We start from the raw sequence: 23,029 nt of genomic DNA on the forward strand, positions 1-23,029 counted from the left end.
AATCCTCGCATTAATACAAACGTATTGCGTCTGCAACCCTTTAATATTCTAAGTGATTTCTCTCGCCAGCTCTAAAAGCTGTAGTTGGCTATAGGGAGGTTTGGACAACGTGATTCTCAGGCTGGTTTCATCTAGTAAGGCAATTGGGAAGCGGATACCTTTTAGTTAAAAAAATGCGGCTAAGAGAAAAATCTCCGCAACTAAATCGTGACTGCTACAATATTCCATAGGAGTGGAATAGTTTCTTGATATGAAAACAATAAAATTTTTATAGAGGAGATGGAGAGTGCAGAAATACGATATTACATCATTTGTTCATTTAAGGTATCCCATTATATGTATTAAAGGAAATTTTGTTAGAATATTAATAAAAGAAGTACTAATCCAGTGTACCTCTGCTGAAAATAAGTGAAAGGAAGAGTTTTCTATATACATTCGTCAGTATGCGAAAGAATGAAGGGAATTTGAAGAGGTCATAAATGATGAAAAGTTAACCTTTATCGTTTAAGTTTATGTAGATGTAAGTTCGTTTTAATGGCGTTGATAATTACACAATTACAATCTTTTCGTCACAAGGCCTGTCATTAGGCCCGCAGTTTGACTTCTACTCAAATTTAAGAGATCTTTCTTAGTCATCCTGAAAAAAAAATCCTCCGGTCATTTTTCTTTTCTGCTCTTTTGTTCGCCTCGCGGCAATTTGTCGGAATTTTTCGGTAGTGAACTGCATGACAGCCCCTGCGCTCGCATTTATAATTATTATAATTATCATTGAAATGAACACTTTTCGACTTGAGAAGATCGAAAATCATCTGGTGTGTAACTGTGAACCTTGGACGGAAGACTTGAGAATGCCGAGGTTTTATTTAAAGAAAAAAATCCCGTAAGATGGCGAACTCTCTGCGGTAATTTCTGGGATCAGACCGCTTCAATGGTTTCTAAAAATAGTCGTAGGTAGCCATGCATGTTGCATGTTAAACCGAGAAAAATAACGTTTGTATTTTTTTTGTCGTCGGGAAAATGGAGAATAGTCGGCGAAATATGTAGAGACAAACATTCGTCAGTGCAGCCGCCGTTCCTTCACCTTCCACTCTCTCTCTCCCCCACACCCCTGGAGTTTCCACCTCGGCCCTTTCCTTGACCCCCCCCCTCTTTCATACCTGTCCAGCGTTACACTCTCGTCCCCATCACACAATTCCCCCCCCCCCCAACTCCTCCTCCGCGCCACCTTCTGTTCCCCCTCCTTCCTTTGGCGAGACGCTTGCTTCCTTAAGGAGGTCCCCCTCTCCGCATTCGAGACGGGTGGCGCAGAGGAGGTGGGGGGCAGGTGTGACGGCGCACTCGGGAAGATTTCTCTCCCCTCTCCCTGCACCTCCTCCTCCTCAGCGCACTTCTTTTCTTCTTCTTCTCCTCCTCCCCTCCCCCACACCTTTATTTGAATTAAGCTTAAGAATTCCCCACCTCCTCTCGCTTGCCTTCCCTTTCGGCGTTTCTCCTCCTCTTCAAGTGAGAGCCACCCACCCCCTTTCCACCTCAAGTCTCCCTTTCTTATTTTTCCGCGTTCGGCACGTGGTTCGCCCTCGTCTCCCATTGGTAGCCGGGGGGGGAGGGGGACTCCCATCGCGTGCCTTGCGGCGCACCTGCCTTTCTTTTCGCCCTCCTACCTCCCCCTCCCCTCCCACCCACCCACCTTCCCCACCAAAACACCCCAACCCTTACTCCTCCGTCCACGGCGTCTTCCCTCCTTTACAATATTTTTTTTTCTTACCCATCACGATTTTTCCGTCGCCCTTCCTTTAAGAAGTTTGGTGTGTGTGTGTGTCCATGTGGTGCAATCGTGGAAATGGGGACGCTTTGCCGCCCCCTCTCACCCTCCTGCTGTCCACAGCAGCCGGCGGCGCGACCCTTCCCACCCTCCTCCCTTTCTTCACCCTGTCCCCCCGTTTATTGTCGTCGGCCAGCGGGTGCTGGTTTGGTGCGATAGAATGCCGTCCGACCCCAAGGATCGGGATTTCGGGATTGTGTTTGTGCCCCGGGTCGATTTTTCCGGATTAGTACGGTCAGTGTCGTGATCCCGGTCTGATTCATTTCCATCCTCCCGCGCCCTTCCCCTCCCAACCCGCTCCGAACTAACCTCGGTTTTACTTGTTTTGTGATTGTATTTCGTCCGCCCGAATCGTAATCGCTTCCCTCGGGATGGTTTTTCAAACTCGCCTGGAAAATGAAAAAAACCATGGAGGAGTGGAGGAAATATAATAATAATGATGGGATAAGTGCCCTAGGAAAATGAAGACACTTTGGATCTATTCATGAATATAACTGTAAATTTTTTTTGAGTCGAATTTCTAAGCAAATACAGCATTGACGTGATGATTAAAGAATGCAGATCGATTGAGTGGTTTGATAATATTAATGCAGGAAAATGTGACTGCCTCAATTTTTTTCAATCTGATTTTGTTGTAGTTTTCTGAGTTTCTACCTGCTGGTGAAAGTTAAATCACAGAGTATTACCAAGTTTTGATTATGATTTATTCCATTTGCGGAAATTGTATCCCGGAAAACGTTCCCCGTTTCTGCTAAAACCAAGAAAATTCTTAAAACCCAGATTTGTAGCAATTAGGCTTGTTCTACCGGCTAGTATGAAAACATTCCACCACTTACGTACACCGCAGAATATTTCCTCAACTTTTTGGTTTAGGAATTTTTGACCCTCGGGTATTTTTTAGGAAACACGATTTTCGGTATTTTTGAATCTAAATACTGAGGTATCGCCGCTGGTGATAGAAAATTCCTCATTAAAGGGCAGCAACCATTTTGAAGTCGATTGACATTTCACTGATTTTCAATCGCACTGTCACTGAACTTTCAATCGCCATCTCATATTATTTTAAATGAATTTCATTACCTTTGATTGTGATCATACGTTATTTCATTTCAGTTTCTCACGGCCCGACAGAAAGCAGGGAGAGAAAAAGCCAAACATGTTTTTCTCCATCAGTACGACTTTAACAAATATGACGGCAATAGCTCCGACTCATAATACCCAGTCTTTTTTTCCTCCTGAATAGCATTTTTAATCGCGTCTTATATTATCCCTTTTATACTTGTATTTCCCCAATCCTGGGCACACACATGATTACTTAAAGCACTACGCGGGTACTTAACAAATGTATTTTATTGATTTTATATTATGAATGACTTTATTATATTAAATGAATACTAATATATTAACCTGTCCATTCTCGAATGGGCTTCATGCGACCACCTGTTGAGAAGCCCTTAAGTGGAATGAGAGTCGATGGATATTGGCGTTAAGTGATTATCTTGGGGCGCTTGCTGCCATTTTAGTTCCCGATAGTCGTTTTAATTCACTTAAATTACTATTAATTAATGATAAAATTAACGTGATTATTCTTCTGATTTGGATTTCATTATGACAATTTTGAAAGGAATTTTCCTTCCTAAATCCACCCAATTTTTTCGCTGCTAGAGTCAATTTTGCAGTTTGTTGGAACGTGAGCATTGTGGTTTGTGATGGACAGCATATTAATTTAAAAAATTGAAAATAGTGATTTGTCCTTACGGAAACTAGTTAGCTAGTAGAAACTGCCATAGAAAATTGTTCTTTTTGAAAATGAGTGCAATTTAAGATCAGAATTATGTCGTGGGTTTTGTGGTGGATGGCGACATCTAGGTTCCACTCTCAAAGTTTTCAGCGGTTCTGTCTCGGGAGAACTTTCAGAGACCAACGAGGAGGTTCACCATCTCTATCCTCTCTGCCTACGCTCCTTAAAACAGAAGCACCCCCAAGTTACCTTACCCGCCTATCTCTAATGGAGCAAGTGAACTCGGTTCCCGTATTAACTATTACTATCCCTGCCGAGCAAAACTTTACTAGTTTTTAATTGAGACCAACTTCGCACATGCGATGCGAGGTGAGAGGGGCGCGGCGCGTAGGCTCCAAGGCAAATGAGCTTGATACCAGAATACTCGCAAAGGAATACTAAGCCTTAAATCCATTAGGAAGGCCAGGCTAATGCATTTACCCGTCACGTCCTCGCGTCACGCAAGGGTGAGTACTCGAGTGTAAAAAAAATCCTATCCTCGGAGGGATATGAAGCCAAAGCTACGGGGTCAGTTACCGTTGCACTTCCATCTTTTTTTGGACTAGTTTTAAAATAGCCTTAAATCGTTTTGGTGGTTTAAGTTCGTTAGCGGCGACTCTATAAACACTGCTTAAAACAATAGTCAAGTTTCTTCTCACTTCTGCGATCCGTTTAGTGTATCCTCAAATTTTTTTTGTTACAATGAGAGGTTTTCTGTTTAAGGGTTAATTTTGCTCAAATATAAAATCCCTGATCGCAGGTATTGAAATACTTGTTAGCTTCATAAATACGGTGACTGTGAGCTTTGTAAATGCAAAAACTTGATACCCAGATGCTTGAATCATTAAAAAAATAAAAAATATCAATGTTAGTTTTCTGTCATTAGCATTTATCTTTTTGCTTTCATGATTCCTGTCATAAGAGTGTTTTACTAGGGTGGCCCAAGATTTTTCCTTGAAATCGAGTCCTAATATGGAATATTCTCGATCCGGCGATGGCAGGGATTCACCTTTTACACTGCATATTTTTCCGTATGCAAACACTGATCTTGTGTCATGGAATATTTGATCAAACCTCAAGCAAATTTGTGCTTGATAGAGAACGTGCTTGATAGAGAACGTATGTAAATGATTAAATTAATTAAATTTGTGTGCCATAAGTATACATACGTGCATTATATTAGTCGAAACTTCACGTCATATCCTTGTAAATACTTTCTTGCGTCGACTTTGAGGAAAGTTTTTCAGTATATCTGTCAGCTCAATAGTACACAGATCACTCTGCGGCAGAGGAAGACTTTCGTCAATGCTGTTAATACTCTGTCGTAAAATTTCGTCAATGCTGTTAATACTCTGTCGTAAAATTCCGCCGATCAAAATTATAAAAATATGGTTTGTTCTTAACATTTACCGCGTTCTAAAATTTTTATTCGTAAAAATATCGGTGCATATTGTAATCAATAAATGGCGGCTTACATTATTTTTTGGGCAAAAATCAACGCTACTAGAAATCAGCATTTCTCGTGCTAAATTTTACCATCCGGGGTAAAGTCAGTGGGTTAGTCAACTTGGGTACAATTTCTATTCAAAAACACCGATTCGTTTAATACGAATTATAGGGTATTAACATCGAGTATTGGCTACAAAGCATCCACCACCGTCATCCGAAATCATTTCAAAATGGGAATCGGGACATCATAGATTTTAGATGAGCCGAATGTTCCTCCAAGAAGATTGTCATGATTGGACATAGCATTGCCATTTACGGTCATTCTTAGGTATGATACCCTCCCAATCCGAGTATTGTAAAGAAACACGAAAGAAGCATTGCCCCCGTTGCCAAGCGCAAGTAAATGTGCCTGTCTCATTAGGCGCCGAGCTCGTTTGGCTCGGAGTACCTATCGTTACTCTTCCACACGCCCGCGTGACCCAAAATCTCTCTGAAGATGGAGGCCTACCTGTTGTAGAGTGCTGTCACGTGGGGCAGGGGCGCCGAGGAACCCGCCAGATCACATTTAGTGGACCCAGCCTTAATGTTTTGTGAACAAAAACAACACGTTTCGTAACTGTGCCTCGTGCATTCGAGGAAAACTTTGGCTCGCCTGAAGCTCGCCTATTTTTACGGACAGTTAAGGGAAGTGACTGGCTTTTCAGCGTTCCCTGTCTGTCGACATGTCCCTTCTCTCCTGGACACGGATTTTAAAAATTTGGCTCTGCTTCCAGACGACGAGTGGGGACCCTGGGTATTGTGGGATGCTAATGCCGCACCGTTCTGGAATGCCTTCTTTCCGTGTCCTATTTATCCCTGCGTTTTAAAGTCAGTCTGCTGAGACCCCCAATACGGGTTATGCAGGTCTCCCTAACCCCCGCTTGCAACCGGTCTTAATGCCACCATCCAATTCTTCGCCTCATAAAAATTAATCTCGGCAACAAGTTTTTCTCTCATTGTACTCGGATGTTCAATTGGGATGCAGTTAATATACGAATGATTTCTTTTAAAATTTTTTTCAGTAAAAAATAGTCTTTTCAACATTAAAAATATTTTCAATTCCATTATATTCATCATCAGATTTAATGCTTAAGAGATGGAAGATTTCTTTGGGTCTTTTGGGTCGTTTTTGGGTTCACGAAAATTCTAATGACCGGCACTTGTTATCGATATGATAGGCTTTAACATGGAGCATAGCTCTGGATCTGAAACCTGTCTTTCAGACAATATGATGAACTTAGATCAATTGATTTTTTTGATGCTGGTTTGGGTAAGAATGGATGAAATGCAGATCGTAATGCACTGAAAATAAAATACGGAGACTGGGTAGGGAGGAAGACTAGCGTTGAAGTTTTAAATATTTTAACTGGGGTGAACGAAGAGAGGAAGTTGCTGGGGGAAATTCGAAAAAAGGCAGAACGAGTGGGCGGAGCAAATATCGAAAGACAAGTGAGACGTTGGAAGCCCGTGACGGATATTGGGTAAATGTGGTAGACAAAGGAAGAGAATAGACATTTTGACAGTGTGAAGGCAGGCAGAAGTTACAAAGAAATGAAGAACAAAATGCTATATTTCGTTACGGGTATAAGGAAATATAGTAGTCGAGAATCGTCCAAAACCTAAATTTAATAGGCATAACGCCTTGCAGCGGAACGGGATCATGAATTGTACGTAAGTGACAATAAAATATGAAAATAATATACACAATTAGTAATCGCAACTCAGGCTCCTTTCGTCTTGTCTCTCCCGTTTTGTGTCATGACCATCCCTTTTCACCGTCCAACGTAAATCGCTGTACATGGCAGAATCCCATTTCACCTTTGCTTCATCGCCGATTTTCCTTGGCGAAAGCACTAGTCATGGTCGTTATTCAGCTCTCCAGAATTTTACGGGAGGAAATCAAGGTTTGATTTCAAAGCATTTTGGTAACATTTTACTCCAGCTACCTGTACAAGTCCGCTAAATGTACTACAAGTTCCTTAACATTTCCATCGCTCTCCTTTACGCACCTTAGCTCTCTCGAAAAGGAGACTACAACGATCTGTGTAGTCGGCTTGCAGTCGTAATAAAATGGTAGCTATGCTGCCACTTTCACGGAGTGGTGTAGATAATTCCACTGTTTAACCATGAGGAAATAAATGTTGCCCTATGATCCCTGATGAGGTCATTGATCTCCCCTCGTGTTATCGTGTGATTGGAGTAGTCCGTGATAGTCAAGTTATTGTCTGCACCCCTTGAAAGTTAATGAGTGCTCTTCTTCCTTGTTTGAATTAACATTACCGATTTCGCCAGAGTCCTTATAAACATTTTCTAGATGGGCAGGAAGGGTAAGTTCTTCATCTGAAGCGATTAGGGTGCACAGGTGTTTGTGTTTTCTTCTCTTGTATTTTACCCTTTTCTTAGTGGGGGAGCTATACAGAAATAACAATCAATGTTGTATTTGTTAGCCTATCCGTCCAAACCAAGAGCATTGCACATGGCATAGAACGTCCTTTTACAGTCCACTACGCACTTGAGTTTGGACGAACGCAGTGCAACCCATGTGTGATAACCATATTTTTTTCTGGTCACCTACCTTTCAGGCAAAGTACTAGAAATATGACTTTTTTTATAGGTGGCGTAGTCGAGCAAACTCTTGAGGTGAATGCCACCTTTACGACAATATGGCAGAAGTTATCCGGGCTATTTACGCACGTCCTGGGCTTTTTTTCTTCATGCCTGATACGGTTAAATGCAAGGAGAAACTCTCGTAACACAATTCCCTGGTAAACGTTGCGGACAATTTCAGGAATAAGAACACACTCGTACAGCATTTCCTAAGAACTGAAAACTCTTACGAGGCAAACATTCTATTAATTACGTGATGAAAACCTGCGGCTATACTAGCCGATCACGTGATGACTTCGTGCAGTGTGAAGTATGGCACGCTTTTACAGTGCTTTCAACTGTTAACGGTGTTATTTGACGTGATGACAGCAGTTGCTTATCGGCAAGCATTCATACATTTAGTTGTTTCTCTCTTCGTCCTAAGCCTTAAATAGGGTGAAATTCACAATTTTGTAAAGTCCGCCCCCCACCTCTACCTGCTGCTGTTCCTTTCCCTATACGGCCTGTACTTTCGAAGGATCATCTGGTTCTAGAAAAAAAAAGTGAGTCGAGATTGTCCAGATTCAGCAGGATTTGAATTCGGGCTCACCGGGCAATAGTCGAACCCTCTACCAACTGGACTCCACCACCGAAGTATCGTATTTATAGTACATAAATTAGTAATAGTGATTAATCAAGGGTGATTGGTAGAAAATTATTGCGAGGATAGAGGTAGATAGGAGGGAATTGGTGACGTCGGCGCCTAGGCCCTACGGTTTTTACGCTTCGTCGAGCGTGTCGGATACTGCGTATGAAGTAGGTACACGTTATTCCGCAGGTGCAAGCTTTCGTGCATAAAACATTGCAGTCCCTTGTGGAATCAAACATGGGCACATGGATAAGTAATCCAGTTAGGATCTTTCCTGGATTCTACAGGAAATGTATGTATGTAATGTATGTAACACAATTACTCCTGTATGAGTAATTCTGCGGATTGATGGCTATTGTTTGATGAAAATTAGTAACTTACGAGTCGGAGAAGTATTTTCATATTTTTTTTCGGAGTCCACCGACAGTGTTTATACTAGCGTTTTTGATTGATAGTTGATTTTCATAGCTTCCCATAGCGAGAATTCCTCTTTGAGTACGTAATTCATTATATTAATGAAGAATGTCGTTGATTTTTCTTTGATCGTATATTTAATTTATATTTCACTTGTATTAAATGCCTTTCAACAAAATAGGTGCATATTTTTTACTTGTGAGTGACCACAAAACGAACGAATGAAAACACTGGCTCGTCAAATCATATGCCCATTTCACAGGTCTCTCCCTTCTTTGTTATGGTTAATGAACCAAACCTCCCAGCCTTATATTTAGACTATTCAACTGAGTACGGTGGTTTGGATACTAACCATCATTGTTAAATTTGGCTCGAAATTATTACTTCGACTTTTCCTGGCTGTCTATTGAAAATTCATGCTTAAATTTCCAAATTGGCCATGTGTATGTGGCCAATCTTCACCGAGGAATAATTAACTTTTCTTTTTACCATGTATAATTGGCTAATCGTAGTGGGATCCACGTGTAGTTTTTCCTTCGCGTGCAGTAAATTACTAAAACTATGCAAGTTATACACTGGGTGTGAATGGGAGGGTGTGTGATGCATGCCGAAGTCGACCCTCCCTGTGAGACACTTACGTAAAACATAACGTCAACTCCCGTGTGTAATCGAAGCTTTTAATGAATGTGTAAGTCGGAATAATGATACGGACGTAAGCAGGGTCGAAGAAAGCCACTGAGGCCGAATGGAGGAAGAAAGAGAGGTCGGTGACATCTAGCGGGCTCCCAGCACCCCCTCGGGCCCGTCGTCGGATCCACCCTGTCGTCTCCGCAGCTGCCCGCTGAACCCCCCCCCCACCCCTCACTCTCGGTACTAAGCGGTGCGAGAAGAGAGAGGGGGTGAGGACTCGGAGAAGGTTGGGGGATGGGAGGAGCGGGCGGATAGAAGATATCATAAAGAGAGACGCTCCACACTCACACATAACGGATGGGGAAATAATGGCCTTTACTTCCTTCGCGCAGGGCAGTTTTCGACGACACGCGTTACTCACTTCCTGCGGATGTATTTTGTGGAAGGCGCGACTTGTTGGGGGGGAAGGGGGAGGACGTGCGATAGAGCACCTGCTTTCATTCCTCCGCGGCCGATGGAAGTAGGTTGGTTTTGCGATGCGGGGAATGGGGGGGGATGAAGGGGGTGGAAGGTGGGTGGGCAGTGGTTAGTCCGGTGTATGAGGGCCCCAGGAGCCGCCGGTGGATGGGGGCGCGGCGGGTTCGCGCGTACCTGTCGGACAATGTGGAGGAAGGAGTGCGAGTAATCGCGCAAGGGACTGCTCCGTATTCTTTGCATCGATTGTGGTGATTAAGTGGCCGAGACCAAACTTTCGTGATTTTACTTCAAGGGAATATGAATGATTTATGGCGTGGAGTAACGCTTTGTTAATGAATGTGTGATGCCCAAAACTCTGGAAATCCACATTTTGGTTAATTTTTTTTTAATAGTGCAGGCTTCCAACATTCCAACAATTAAATTAATTTTTTACGACTAGTTTCAATATATTTAGTGGTTGAAAATTGAGAATCGCAGAGAAATGCCTCGTTGGAGACGAAATTCAGAGAAGGGCGTCGGAAGGCATTAAAGGGAGTTGGTATAGAAATAGAAGAGGGTGTCATTTTCCCCCGAGTGATGATTGTATGTGCTCTCTACCGTTCGCCATGTTAGGTTTAGGGGCGACTAGCCTAGAAGGGGGGGGGGGCAGACCCTTCAGGTCACGGAATCGAGCCTCACACCTTCGACGTAGTTTTACGTTTCAACTCGGGTGGGTGGACCCTTGACATAGGCAATGGCCAATGAAGACTACCAGCATGACACATGCTGTTGTCATTGATTTAGCCAGAGCAATTTGCATATTTCAACTTATATATAGTGCAGTTTTTGGACTCTTTAAACATCGTAACTAGGAATTCCATGTGTGTCTCATTAATATAATTATAAATAATCTGCCTCTCAAGGTCGGTTTTTGATGATTCCAGAGACGTAACACTACTACACTTCTAAGCCCCGCCTCGCACGTCACTAAATAAATGCTCTCACACTTTGCCCTGCAGGAAAACTTCCTTCAACTCTCCACACACTTCCTTCTTCCTTTCATTTCAAGCAATATGCTCATCTGTTCCCCCTTCCTTTCCGACTTTCTCCCCAGTATCACTGTCTTCAACATCCCATTACATCTCAGCATGCCCTGCATTTTTTTCTGCCTCCGCTTTATGTCTCAAGAACTTTCTCTCCTCTCTTGCAAAACCTTTATTGATATGTATTGATGTAGGCAGGTAGTCTAAGATGTATTGATGGTATTTCCATAATCCTGTTCGCAACGGTGCATATGCTATTTCATAATTTTGTCGCTCTTAATCTAACTTTCAAGTGCTCCATCGGTAGCAGCGACAGATACCTCCGCAAGTGTAATACATGCAACGTTTTCTCCTGAATAAAAGACGTTGTTAATGTATGCTAACGACTATACTCATCGACGCACCTGTAATGTCCCATTCTTTTACTGATAAAGTGTGGTGGCCAGTTGAGTCGCGTTAATATTTTATCATCAGTGAAGGGTCGCTGGTTGAAATCCCGTTTACAGCTTCATTAATATTCGATTTTTTTTTGTCTATTGAATCCTTCAGACCATCTACGTTTGAAATACTTGGCGACCTGCCGAAATGCGAAACAGAACCGCGAATTTCTATGTTCCTCTGATCCCACGACGGTTTCCCTCGCGTCAGAATCTGCTCTTTTGGACCTGTTGCTGTGTGTTTCATCCACCAATGCGATCATTTATTACAAAGGCCCTCTCGCTGTTTTTTTTCATTTCATGGAGTGGCCTTTTTCGCCAACTCCACTGGTCTCAGTTATTTAGCTGGCAAACTGTATCGAATAATCCCCCAGATCTATTCGATAGCAACTGTTACCATCGCTGAATTCATGAATATTCTGATTTTCTCAGTTATAATAAAGACGTCCGCACTATTGATGACCAGGCTAGATTGTTTTATCTGCGTTTAGCTATTATCAAGGGCATCTCTCTTATTTTGGAAATATTAAAATAATCCAGTTACCGTGGAGAGGTAACATAATGACGTTCTATTCCTTCGCAAATTAAGGTCTAACTATAGCACTATGTTATGATTTTTTCCGTGAAATCGTGTCTGTAATGTATTGCTTTGGTTGTAGGAGAGTAGATTTAATGACTACCAATTTTCAATTTTTTTAGGGAATAACAGTTGTTTGTGTGTATTCATATCTAACCATATCTAGCATTCAGATCCGCATAGTAAAACGTAGTGTTTTAAATAGATAAATGTAGTGTGAAGATTAAGGGCATTGATGGCCAATAATTATCCTCGGAAGTTATATTTTAATTCCATCGAAAATTCAGGCATCACGTTAAAGAATAATCAGTAATTTTTTCCGCAGGTCTCCTGCGTTGCCTGCCTTCAGGCGATGTCGGTTTCGTTTCCGTTCCATGCAGCATCGTTGAATCTTTCAGGTTACGAAATCGTCGCAACGTGAAGACAACCAATGCGGGAGTTAACCGGAAAAAATCCGCAGTTACCATCCCGGAAGCACTATTCGACATTTAAGGGGTGGACATAATTTTGTTCGAGGATTCAGTGTAATGTTAGATCGAAATAGCATTCGGTCAAAACTTAAAATAGTTTTAAATCTTTGCCAGAGAAATAAGCATGCAAGAACGTGATGACTATTGCCCTTGGCGTGGTAAATGGAGTCAAATATTGTCGTCATTTTAATCGCTGTAATGTTGAAAATGGAAGCAAGGGTTCTCCATTTCTATGCGGAGTAAGGGAAACAAGCCAGTCTCTTACTAACCATAGTCCTAGTTACGAAATCATGACCTGCTTTCTGAGTAGACCAAGGAATATAGCGCTTCTTGGCACACTTCGTTTTCCTGGTGGGTGTTCCTTCTTTTACTTTAGGTTTAGCTTCCTCTTGGAACTGCCAATTATGTGGTCTAATGAGGAACCAAAGTGAACGTATATTATTGTCCCACACATATTAGTACGAGGGTGGTTCAGCAAAGAGGCAAATGGTATATGTAGGGCAAATAGTATATGTATATTCAAATAACAGGGTAAATAGTATATGCATAGACATGCATATACTATTTGCCCTGTTATTTTGCAAAATTTAATTGTATGTTAGTTCCTTAATGTGTAATGTATATGTGGTACACGTTAAATTGATTTGACTTCAGTATTGCGGCAGCCGTTGCAAGTTGAGGTGTGTTTAAGTCACCTGCGGCAACGATGGAGGTTAAAAAACAACGCTTTAGTGAAATTTTGCTTCCGTCTGATTAAATCGTAACCTTAGGCCTGTTTAATTTTACGCGGGGCTTAGGGAGAGTCTGTTCTTCGCTACAGCACTGCTAGAAGATGGTTTAAACGATGTGAAAAGCGGAGACAATCAATTTCAAAGGAAGGTGAAGCCCTGTAGCTCCAGCCTCTTCTCTTACGGAAGTAAACATTAACGCCGTTGCTGCGATTGTGGCATAAGATCTTCCAATTACGTTGAGAGCACAATCAGAAATTTTAAAAGTTTAATTGGGCGCCGCCTAGTTGTTGGTAACATGAGTGTCGTGTAAAGACGTGTTTGTGTGCAGTGGATCTCTTGCGAAACTCGCGTCGAAATCGCGATTATCTTACAAAATTCAGTGTGAAGTGTGTTCCCCATCCTTTTTATGCAGTGTACCATGCCCGTAGTTTATTATAGCCTCATACGACTCTTTGTGTCATTCAATGTAAAGAAAAGCCCTCGAGGAAACCGATTTTCACTATCAGAAGTAGTCGTACGCGAAATGAGCGTCTTTCAACTTGTAGCGGTCGTCATGGACGCAATACTGAAGTCATCAATGAAACTGCAATTTGTGCCGCATAAACATTTCCGATTAAGCTAACAATGCTACATCATTAAATTTGCACGATAAATTAGGATAAAAAATAATCATCACTCCTCATTGAACATCCCTCATATTTGGAGTTAATATTTTACATGACTTCAACAGTTTATCGGGAAATGTTTCCTTGGCCATCGCTTTTCTAACAATAACTTGCCTTCGAGATGCGCGGAAAGAGTTCTCCAGAAAGAATTATTTTCGTGCCATTGGAAGTTTACTTCATTTAATTAGTTTCGTTGCATTATGTTGATACAAAATATTATACCCTTTGTTCGGGTGTGGTTTTATAAAGTCATCCATCCTAATGTCTATTGATATACACAAAAGTATAAATTATTATGATATAAGTACTTCACACTTTCAGGCTTCGCTTCTTGGAATTGTTTGATGTTCTCATTAAATTATTATTATTGGCATGCTACCGTTTAAGGTAGGTATTGAATGGACAAAGACAGCTACGATATGTTATTTTGCCTCTCCCTACAAAACACAACCTGATATCTGACGATACCTACTTTCTGACAGTGCTTTCACCTTCCTGCACCAGTGCACCCGTTTCACCCTTCTTGTGCAAACTGTCCATATCCTCACACATGCGTCTTTCACCACGCTCCTTTCGCCGAATTTGTTCATTTCCCACCTCAGTTATCATTTCTCTCTTTGTTCTTTCTTGTACCCAATTATGTGCTCACATTGTTCAATTACCATCCTCGTCTACATTTCTAGTCATCTTGTCTGTAATCTATGTTTTCATTGTCATTTTCCTATTTACGTACTGTTCCTCTGGTGTCGTTTGCGGATTATGATATTCCATCATATCATATTTTATGTTTCCTTTTTTCCATTCAAGTGTAACTAAAGCAACAACCGGTGTGGTGCCCGAAGAAACTTCTTAATACATGATTTTGATATGATTGCTTATTTTTTGGAAAATTGTTATTATTACTTTTCTTCCGACGCAGTATGAAGCCGAAGTACATAATTGAATTTGATCTGAATCATCCGACATGTTTGCTCCGAAATTTAGTATTTCGTTTTACATGCCCTTAAAAATCAGCTTTGAAACTCCTGTGTAAATGGATGAATGTTGAATTTCTGGTTGTGGATAAATGCCAGCCAATAATGCACGGAAATCGAACGAATGGTCCTTTTAAATACTTTTCATACAAGCTAGGAATGTCTCTCGGGTGTATTTTTTTTTAATCCGTGGGAACTGCCTCATTCCAGAAAAACGACAACAATTAAAAGAAAAGAGACCCATACATATTTATCTTTCAGATGTCGGAACGACCCTCTTCGTTGTCAAACGTCACGACGATATTTACTGCCATTTCCGGGCTTAAATGGATCCCGTTTACATTCTAATCTCCGAGTCGTTTTTTTTCCCTTCCATCTATCATTCCACCTCTCTTTTTCCGTTCATTTACGAATTAAGACCGCGCGTTAAAACGCTTTTCCTTGCCTTTTGCCGCCATATCTTCCGAGGTTATCTAATTATCTCCCCTTTTTCTTCCTCTCTGCCCCTCCCTTCCGTTCTCATTTCCTTGCAGCCCACCTGATTACACGAGGGGAATATTCCAGTCCATCGGGTTCAAGGAGTTCCACGAGTACCTCATGATGGTGGAGAAGGAGGGGGTGGACAAAGGGGCGGAGGAGAATAAGGAGGGGGGCGGGGACCCGAAAAGCGAAGAGCTTTTTCGGAAAGGAGTGGAAATGCTCAAGTTGGCGACGCGGAGGTACGCCCGCAAGCAAGTGCGATGGATCAACAACAGATTCCTGCGCCGACCGGACAGACAGGTTGGTATGGTCGGCGGTGCATGCCATGGGGGGAATGAGGGGGGGAGTCCCTTCCCCCATGCCCCCTCTCCGGGGGCACAGCCAGTGACGGGAAGGCTGTCGAACTCTTCCGCAGCGCCCCGTTCGAGTGAAGAGCAGATGCACTTTGCGGGAGTGTTCCCCTTGGTTTAGAGGGGGAGGAATGAGAATGGCAAAGGGGGAGGTGGGTGTCATTCCACCTTTAATGATTGCTGAAATAGTCATGCTTCCAGGTAGGGTGGATTACAAGCAAGTTGTAATCGATTTCTATGGTGGATTGTCAGGTTTGCAGATAATCAAACAATAATGATTCAGACAGCCAAGGGTTTGCAATTATTATTGAGAGCTTAACCAGAGCAATGCGAGGTGTTTGGGATGTAGTTTGACCACACGAAAACGAAAGTAATGAGATTTTCGAGAAGTAGGAAAGTTACGTCAAACGTTAAAGTAGAAGGGAATAAATTGAAGCTGGTGGAGAAGTTCATATATTTGGGCTGTGTTCAATAGAAAAAAGGGGCATAGGATTGGGGTCAGTAGGAGAAGGGCTGCGTGTGTAGAGAGGAAGTTGCTGAGGGATATGTGAAAAAGGAAGAATGTTGGCTGGCTAAAGGAAGAGAGGGTGGGCTTTTTAGAAAACCTGAAGACTGAAGTTGAGGAGAAATGGAGATGGAAATATGTAGGCATACAATAGGGATTAATCGTGATGCATAGGAGATAATAGGCATAAAGGGCATTCCAAAGCTTATCTGTAATTGGTAGAATAACTTAAAACGAATGAATCTGGGATCAGAGATACAAGTTACTAAACACGTTCCACTCATTGTACGATAAGTTGATGTTGTACCTCTCTTCCTACAATCAAAAGCACACATTCATGGTGGAGGGTTCTGGTCCTTATCACTTTGTCTCTCTCTGCTAAGTGGTGTTATAAAAAAATGATAGTTAGGAATTTAGCGGTGGCATCATATGGGTTACTTGAAACAGGAATGAGCTATCGTGCTGTTCGCATGACACGCTAATAATTAAAATATTACACATCCCAAATAGCATTACTACTTTTATCGTCTTTTGTTTTAGTCACCTGTATATTTTTCGTCCCAAAAAAATATTGCGATGTGTGGGTGTGTTTTAATGATTTGAAGTCTTCGAAGTAAGTTGAAATTGCTGTCCCATGTATTTAAGTCCTGATTGTGAGAATCTCCTTGCATTCCCACGTTAATAGTTTTCCTTGTGTTATTTCGCTCTCGTGATATTAATCCTCATTTTACAAATATTTTATGAAATAACCGATTGCAGACTAGATAAAAAAAGATATTAATCTGAATAAACACGTTCGATTCTTGCTCGCTGACTTGAATTGAATATTTATTTAAAAAAATAAACGATTACATAAGTAACGTCATAGCTTGGTCTGCTTACTATGAAATGGCGACACTTACTTTTGAGTTGCGACAAGCCTGGAAAATACAGAAAACTCGAAAAAACTGTGTTTTCGTTACCCTAAAAGAATCCTTGTTGACGTGGTGATTCCAAAATTGGCTGCTTTTTGACTCGTGATGTGTGATTGAATATAAATGCGATGTGGATGATACCCCAACATTAGGTTTACGGGGAATCATAGAATAAGGGAAATAGTTTTTTTTTGTTATTTAATGAAGTAGCACAACTTGGATCAAGTCGTGATAAAGCTGAGGGTTTGTTTTATGGGCGAAGATAGGGATCACCTCGTACCATCTGGAGTGTGAAACATACACTTAGGGATCGGTTCTTCTCCGCCCGCTGTCTATGATTTTCCGGATAAATCTGCCCCCAAGGGAAGCGTGCAGTCTAGAGATAGATTATATTACGTTAAGTGTATTTTATTCTCCTTTATTTATGCTGTGAGATGATATTTAGGGACAACCACGATCTCCTATACTTTCAGCATCATTGATCAAGTTAATGAGTGGAATCGTTATTAGGTATCCAACCCCGATATTCGAGAGGGAAATTGAGTTTCTCTGTTTATTTTTATTGTTCCCGTGGTTTGTTTTCCGTATGAATGTGTCGCCATTGTAGAATTTTTATTATTTAAATTGAAATTGATTTGGCAATTTAAAGAAGTTTTAAACATTACATGACAAGTGTTTTAAAGTAATTTTTGTTAATCACGTCTCCGTCGCTGGTGGATAGGTGTTCGGCTGCGGACTAGAGGGTCCTTGGTTCAAATTCTGGATGATACTTCTGGACACCTCCACCCACACCCAAGCTGTGTGATTTGAGCCCTTTACTTTCTAGGGAACTAAAAGTCGTCCGAGGGAAAGAAACTTGAGCCCGCTACCTTAATTGTGTGAATTTCACACGCCACGGGGCTTGTTACATCTGCCTTCGCCTGTCAGAATGCCCATGTCATGCTGACCTTCGGGTTGATGATTTCATTATCTCTTGTCGCGAATTATCACGACTTTTCAACAGCGTTTAATATTACGTCACAATGTGACCAGTGATCCTCGAAGTCTTCAAGGCTGGCAATAGAAGCAACCTTGAAAAAACTTGGAAAACCTAGGATCGTGAAAAAAACCTGGAGTAATGGAAAATTGCAGAAAGAATATTGGGTAATAGAATAAGAAATGATATGCACTGCTTGCTTTGTGTCTGGAAATCCTAGTATAGAATCATTATAGAATTAAAACCATTCAGTCCATTTGAACAAACTCCCTTCTGCATTTTAGCTTAAACTCTTTCGTAAACGTAGATAACGTGTGGTAAAAAAAAAGTGTTCTTTAAAAAACACGAAACATATGTACTGTAATTTAAAACAAAATTTTTATCTTTGAAAACAATTATTTTTGTGCTTGAGAACCTGTGAATATGACAGAATATGAAAAAACGTATTTGCAGCCCATCTTTATCGCACCTTCTTCTCCAACCCCCTGAACATACTTCAACTTTTCAAACTTATTATTATCGGCTATCGATCCTTCATCGCACGAAATTCCAGCTTATTCATTCCTATTTGGCGTATATTTGTTCTAAATTTGTGAACTCTCGCTTCGTTTAACCCTTCCTTAGGCCGTGCCCTAAGGAAGGGTTAAACGATTGGCGGGCTTTCCTCCCTTTGGTGATGGTATGATATATATGGATAACCCTTTCGTTATTACTTATATATTTGCATTGTCGAAACCGTGAGCGGAAAAAATTAGGAATGATATTTATTCAAATATACTCAGTAGAACTCAAGTTGCGTCTTGAACTGAAAACTATATTTTGAAACTGTTTCCTCTCCCATCGCAATGGAAAATCGCGCATAACATCGTGGAAGGCGATGTTTGCAACAGGCGCTAATCTCTGCATTGTAGTTATTGGACCGTCTGCGAGGAAGTAATTAAATCAATTAAACGCTGTCAACAAACGTAGAACTAATTAAGTAATGTCGGAAGTCGAAAAGATAACACTCAACAGAAAAGAGTCGTTGAAGTGCGACATTTTAGATTTTAAACTCCATATAATGAGCGTGAATTACACAGAAAACACCGCCAATAGTTGTCGAACGCTGGAATTAAATTTCCAACAAAGAAAACCAAAGCGAATAAAGACCGCCGGGGGGGCAAGGGGGGGAAGGTGGAGATCTGATTCGCTTGGGCAACGTCACGTGACTATCGCCCCCTTGCCCGTTGAACCCGGAGTAATTGAAACTTCCACCAATAAATTCCAGTTTTGTGGAAACTCGCATCGGATTCGCACGCGGGCCGAGGCGCACGAATGTTCCCAATGGCATAAAATATTCGCCGGGAGATAAACGGGCCGTAAATACGGATCCGCGAAATCGCCTCGGGTCTCCGTTTTGAGCCCCGCAGACGCTCGGAATGAAAAACGAAATGAACGTGTTCAACGGAGCGGCACGACACGGATGGGTGATTTGAGGGAAAGGGCGGGCGAGGGGGAGGCGAAAGATGAGATCGGTGAAGTGGGGAGGGAGGAATGGGGGTGGTTGCGTTGTGTGCGCGTGTTGGTTTGGTGCCTAGTAAAGGAAGGATGGCCGGGGAGGGGGGGGGGGGGGGAAGAGGGTTGAGTCAACTGGTGGATAGCGGTTTGGTCGGGGAGGAAACCCCCTAATGCGTCACCCCTCTTTCCGCAGGCAAAAAAAATCTGGAGTCGGAGAAACAATTAACCGTTGCCAATTAGGAAGTGGAAAAATTTATGTATACCTCATACAAGCTGCAGATGTATCCACCGAAGGACGCCTTTTAGCGGCGCCCCCACCTTTGTTGCTCTGAAGTGCGGCTGCCCGCTTTTTCCCTCTGGCCAGGGTTTCTCGAATATGTGGAGAAGCAATTACTGGGTGGAGGACAAGAGAGGCGATGGTTGGAGAAAGAAAGGAAAGCCAAAGATCATGGTTGATGATGCAAAGCAGGCCTAGTAGTCATCTCTCCCGTTTGCAAGACTGTGAGGGGATGCCTTTAAACTCTCAAGAGAGGGGTGCATGGAACCGTAGAAAAGAGATCAACTTTGTGGCATCCAATTGGGGTGGGGGACCCCTACTAAATGTAAAGTGTATTGCATTTGCTCTCATAATGAAAACTTAACTAACCCTAATTTTTTCTGCCGTGCATAATTTCTTCATTTTGCGTGAGATTTAAATTTGCTCTTATGTTAGCTTTGAATTATTGAGTTTTACTTGCACTAATTGTAGTTTGTAAGGGGTTTCATTAATTATTTTCAATGTTGTTTGCATTCACTAATGATAACACAGCATTGGTGTATGAGAATTAGTTGGTATCAATTATAGTTTTCATGAATATTTTTGCTGTCTATATTCATTTGCTGTGGCCACTGAAATCGTGAAAATCTTATGTTTTACCCGTCAAATGATTTTTCTGTAGTCGTACCTGCAGAAATCATGTAATACCTATGCCCAAGGTAAAACTTAAGACTACTGTTTCTGTTAGCAGGGAGCATATTACCCGTGAGAATAATCAGAATAGTCTTATTTATTACCAATTCAGATTGTGGCAAAACCTGTTGATGGCCCAAAGTGTGCTAAAAAAATAAGCTCAACCTGTTACACAGGTTAAAGTTTTTAAATTTTGGGCAGGGTACTGGAAGGTGATGGACCAGCATTCCGAAAGATATTTAAAAGTTATGGAATGTTTCAAATAATTGGTTTTCAAGCCTTTTTACTAAGGTAAATGTAAAAATGTTGAATTATATAACATTCCTATAAATTGTCCTTGAAATTGAAATGGTAAAGTTTATGCAAATGTAGCATATAAAGTCTAATTTGGCATTTCTATTGCCGAAATTTTTTTTATCATTTTTACCCTTAGAATATACCTATATTAACATGAGTTTTATTTGCTAGGTGCCTCCTGTTTATGGCCTAGATGCTACTGACCCATCCCGGTGGGATGAGCTTGTACTGACACCTGCCTCGGAGATAGTGAGGACATTAATGACAGGCAAGATGCCTGAAGGAATAGCCCCTCTGCCTTTTGTATCCAGAGAAGATTTGGATGTTGAGTGGGATGGAGAGCCAAAGGAGTGTGATGTATGCAACCGCATATTTGTGGATCCAGTACAGTGGAAGGTACACCTCAAATCTAAAAAACACAAGAAAATGGTGCAAAAGAGGAAAGCATTACCAGAAGAAAGGCCTGAAGAGGAATCCACGAAAAGGACAAAGCTGGAATGAAACATGATGATGCATGTTTGTAAATACCAACTCTTTTAAAAATGTGATAGCTTTCTAAAGTGAGTCCCACCTTTGACGAATGCTCCAGATTTGTGATAGTTTTGATTGTTAAACTTTCCTATGTCAAGTTTTATTTGGTGTATGACATTGGTTCATTGAAATATTTCTGTGACCAAAAGCCAGTCCCAAGTTTTCTGTAAATATTTCATATTTTAGTAGTATTAGATGCTCTACTACTACTTGGCAAAAGTTCATTTTGGGGTACACTAGTCAGGACCTACCTCAAAGTCTTCTGCATTTAATTCTTTTTCTCTTATTCATTCAGAGAAAATGGATGATTTGGGATACTGCCTCCCATTCTGATGAAGATCATTTCACCAAATATATAAAAACAAGCTGGGGCTACAAGCCTTCTATGTTGAAGTATTTTTCACTGGAGGGAGAGATGATTTTTTTTTCAAGTTAATTTATTGTAACTGTATGCAATTGCATCGAAGGTGACCATATATTAGGATATGAGTTGGAATCGTATCCTGTTATTTTAGTTTCCATGGAACACATTTGTTTTAGAACAGAAATTATACATGGTTTAGTTTTTACTGGGATTTTCTACCATATTTTAAAGTGAAAGTACCCTTCATTCATCTTTGAGATTTTTCATAAGGTGATCACTGTCGTTGGGTGAACAAAGTGTTTAAGATTAGCTAATTCTATAATCATCTAGTTCATGTAATACCCACTCACTTCTTGCTTATGTTCTGAATTTTTCCTATTGCTTCTTTGATTTTACTGTTGAATCTTACCATGAAATAGTAAAATATGTAGCATGTGCATTGGTCTAACTAGATTTAGATGAAAATTGGCAGATAGTTAGTACCCCAAAATATGGTGTAAAAATCATGTATAACTTTTATATTAGGGGGCAAGGAAGGGTAAGATTTAGAAGACTAAGGGCACAGGAAAAGATGATTGTGTGTGCAAAAATATAATTATCACAGAAGCACTTGCATATAATATTGGTATTCATAACCTAATGGAAGATGATGAAAATAGAGATCAAGAAAAATAAAAAAAACAACTCAAAAAGCAATGAATCCTTCACCCACCAGTTGCAATAGGAGTTTTACTAGATTAATTTAGGTCTATGGTTTGTTTCCAGCTCAAAGGAATTTCTTCTGAATGGAAATTTTCAAGCTTTTTTTAATATAACTATTGATGGTGCTGAAATGCATTCAAAACTTGGTAGGCTCTACTATTGTTTTTTCAACATGATATTCCACAAAGTTGAGCTTGTTATCCCAGAATTTTTTCAAACAAATCTTTTAATGCTATCTGTCTGCCAATTTTCATCAATATCCGAGTCCCTTGTGAATCTCTCTCTTTGGGGAAGATGTTTCTCGCTGAAAAGAAAAATTTCTCACAATAGCAAGTGGGATGGTTGTCAGGCATGAATTGAGAAGCAGAAGTTACCATAGAATATTGGTTTGTTATAATGAGGGTGATCCTCTGAACACAGGTGATGCAAAGAATATGGTTCAATTGTATTTGAGGGGTATGGAAAGTGATTCAAGGGAAATATTGCGAGAGTAAATACCTTGATGATGTTTCCTGGGTGGTTCTGATTTAACATTAACAGATAATTTCTGTTTGAAGGGGTTTCCTAATGCACCCTCTCACCCACTAATATGTGAACACAGGAGCTGGCATTAAGGCTGCGGGAACATCCTTTGAATGCTCTGTTGAAAATATGGCTGACAATTCACCCTCCTCCAAATCAGTTGATCTATAATGGACTTCAGAAAATGGTAAGAAGCTGTTATATGGAGTTAATTCAGAAG

The 23,029-nt window shown here is 41.0% G+C and overlaps 1 protein-coding gene across 1 annotated transcript in view; it reads left to right on the plus strand.

Annotated features, from left to right (window-relative positions):
* LOC139696337 (tRNA dimethylallyltransferase) overlaps positions 1 to 21,790 on the plus strand; it is a 509,639-nt gene extending 487,849 nt beyond the window's left edge. The window contains exons 6-7 of the mRNA XM_071595056.1: positions 15,256 to 15,502; positions 20,862 to 21,790. Of these exons, the coding sequence (XP_071451157.1) occupies positions 15,256 to 15,502; positions 20,862 to 21,191 (577 nt within the window). The 3' untranslated portion in view covers positions 21,192 to 21,790. The remainder of the gene's footprint in view (positions 1 to 15,255; positions 15,503 to 20,861) is intronic.
* Positions 21,791 to 23,029: the final 1,239 nt, after the last annotated feature.

The sequence above is a fragment of the Hetaerina americana genome, unplaced genomic scaffold (genome assembly GCF_022747635.1).
Source record: "Hetaerina americana unplaced genomic scaffold, ioHetAmer1.1.p SCAF_7, whole genome shotgun sequence".
Classification (NCBI taxonomy): Eukaryota; Metazoa; Arthropoda; class Insecta; order Odonata; family Calopterygidae; genus Hetaerina; species Hetaerina americana.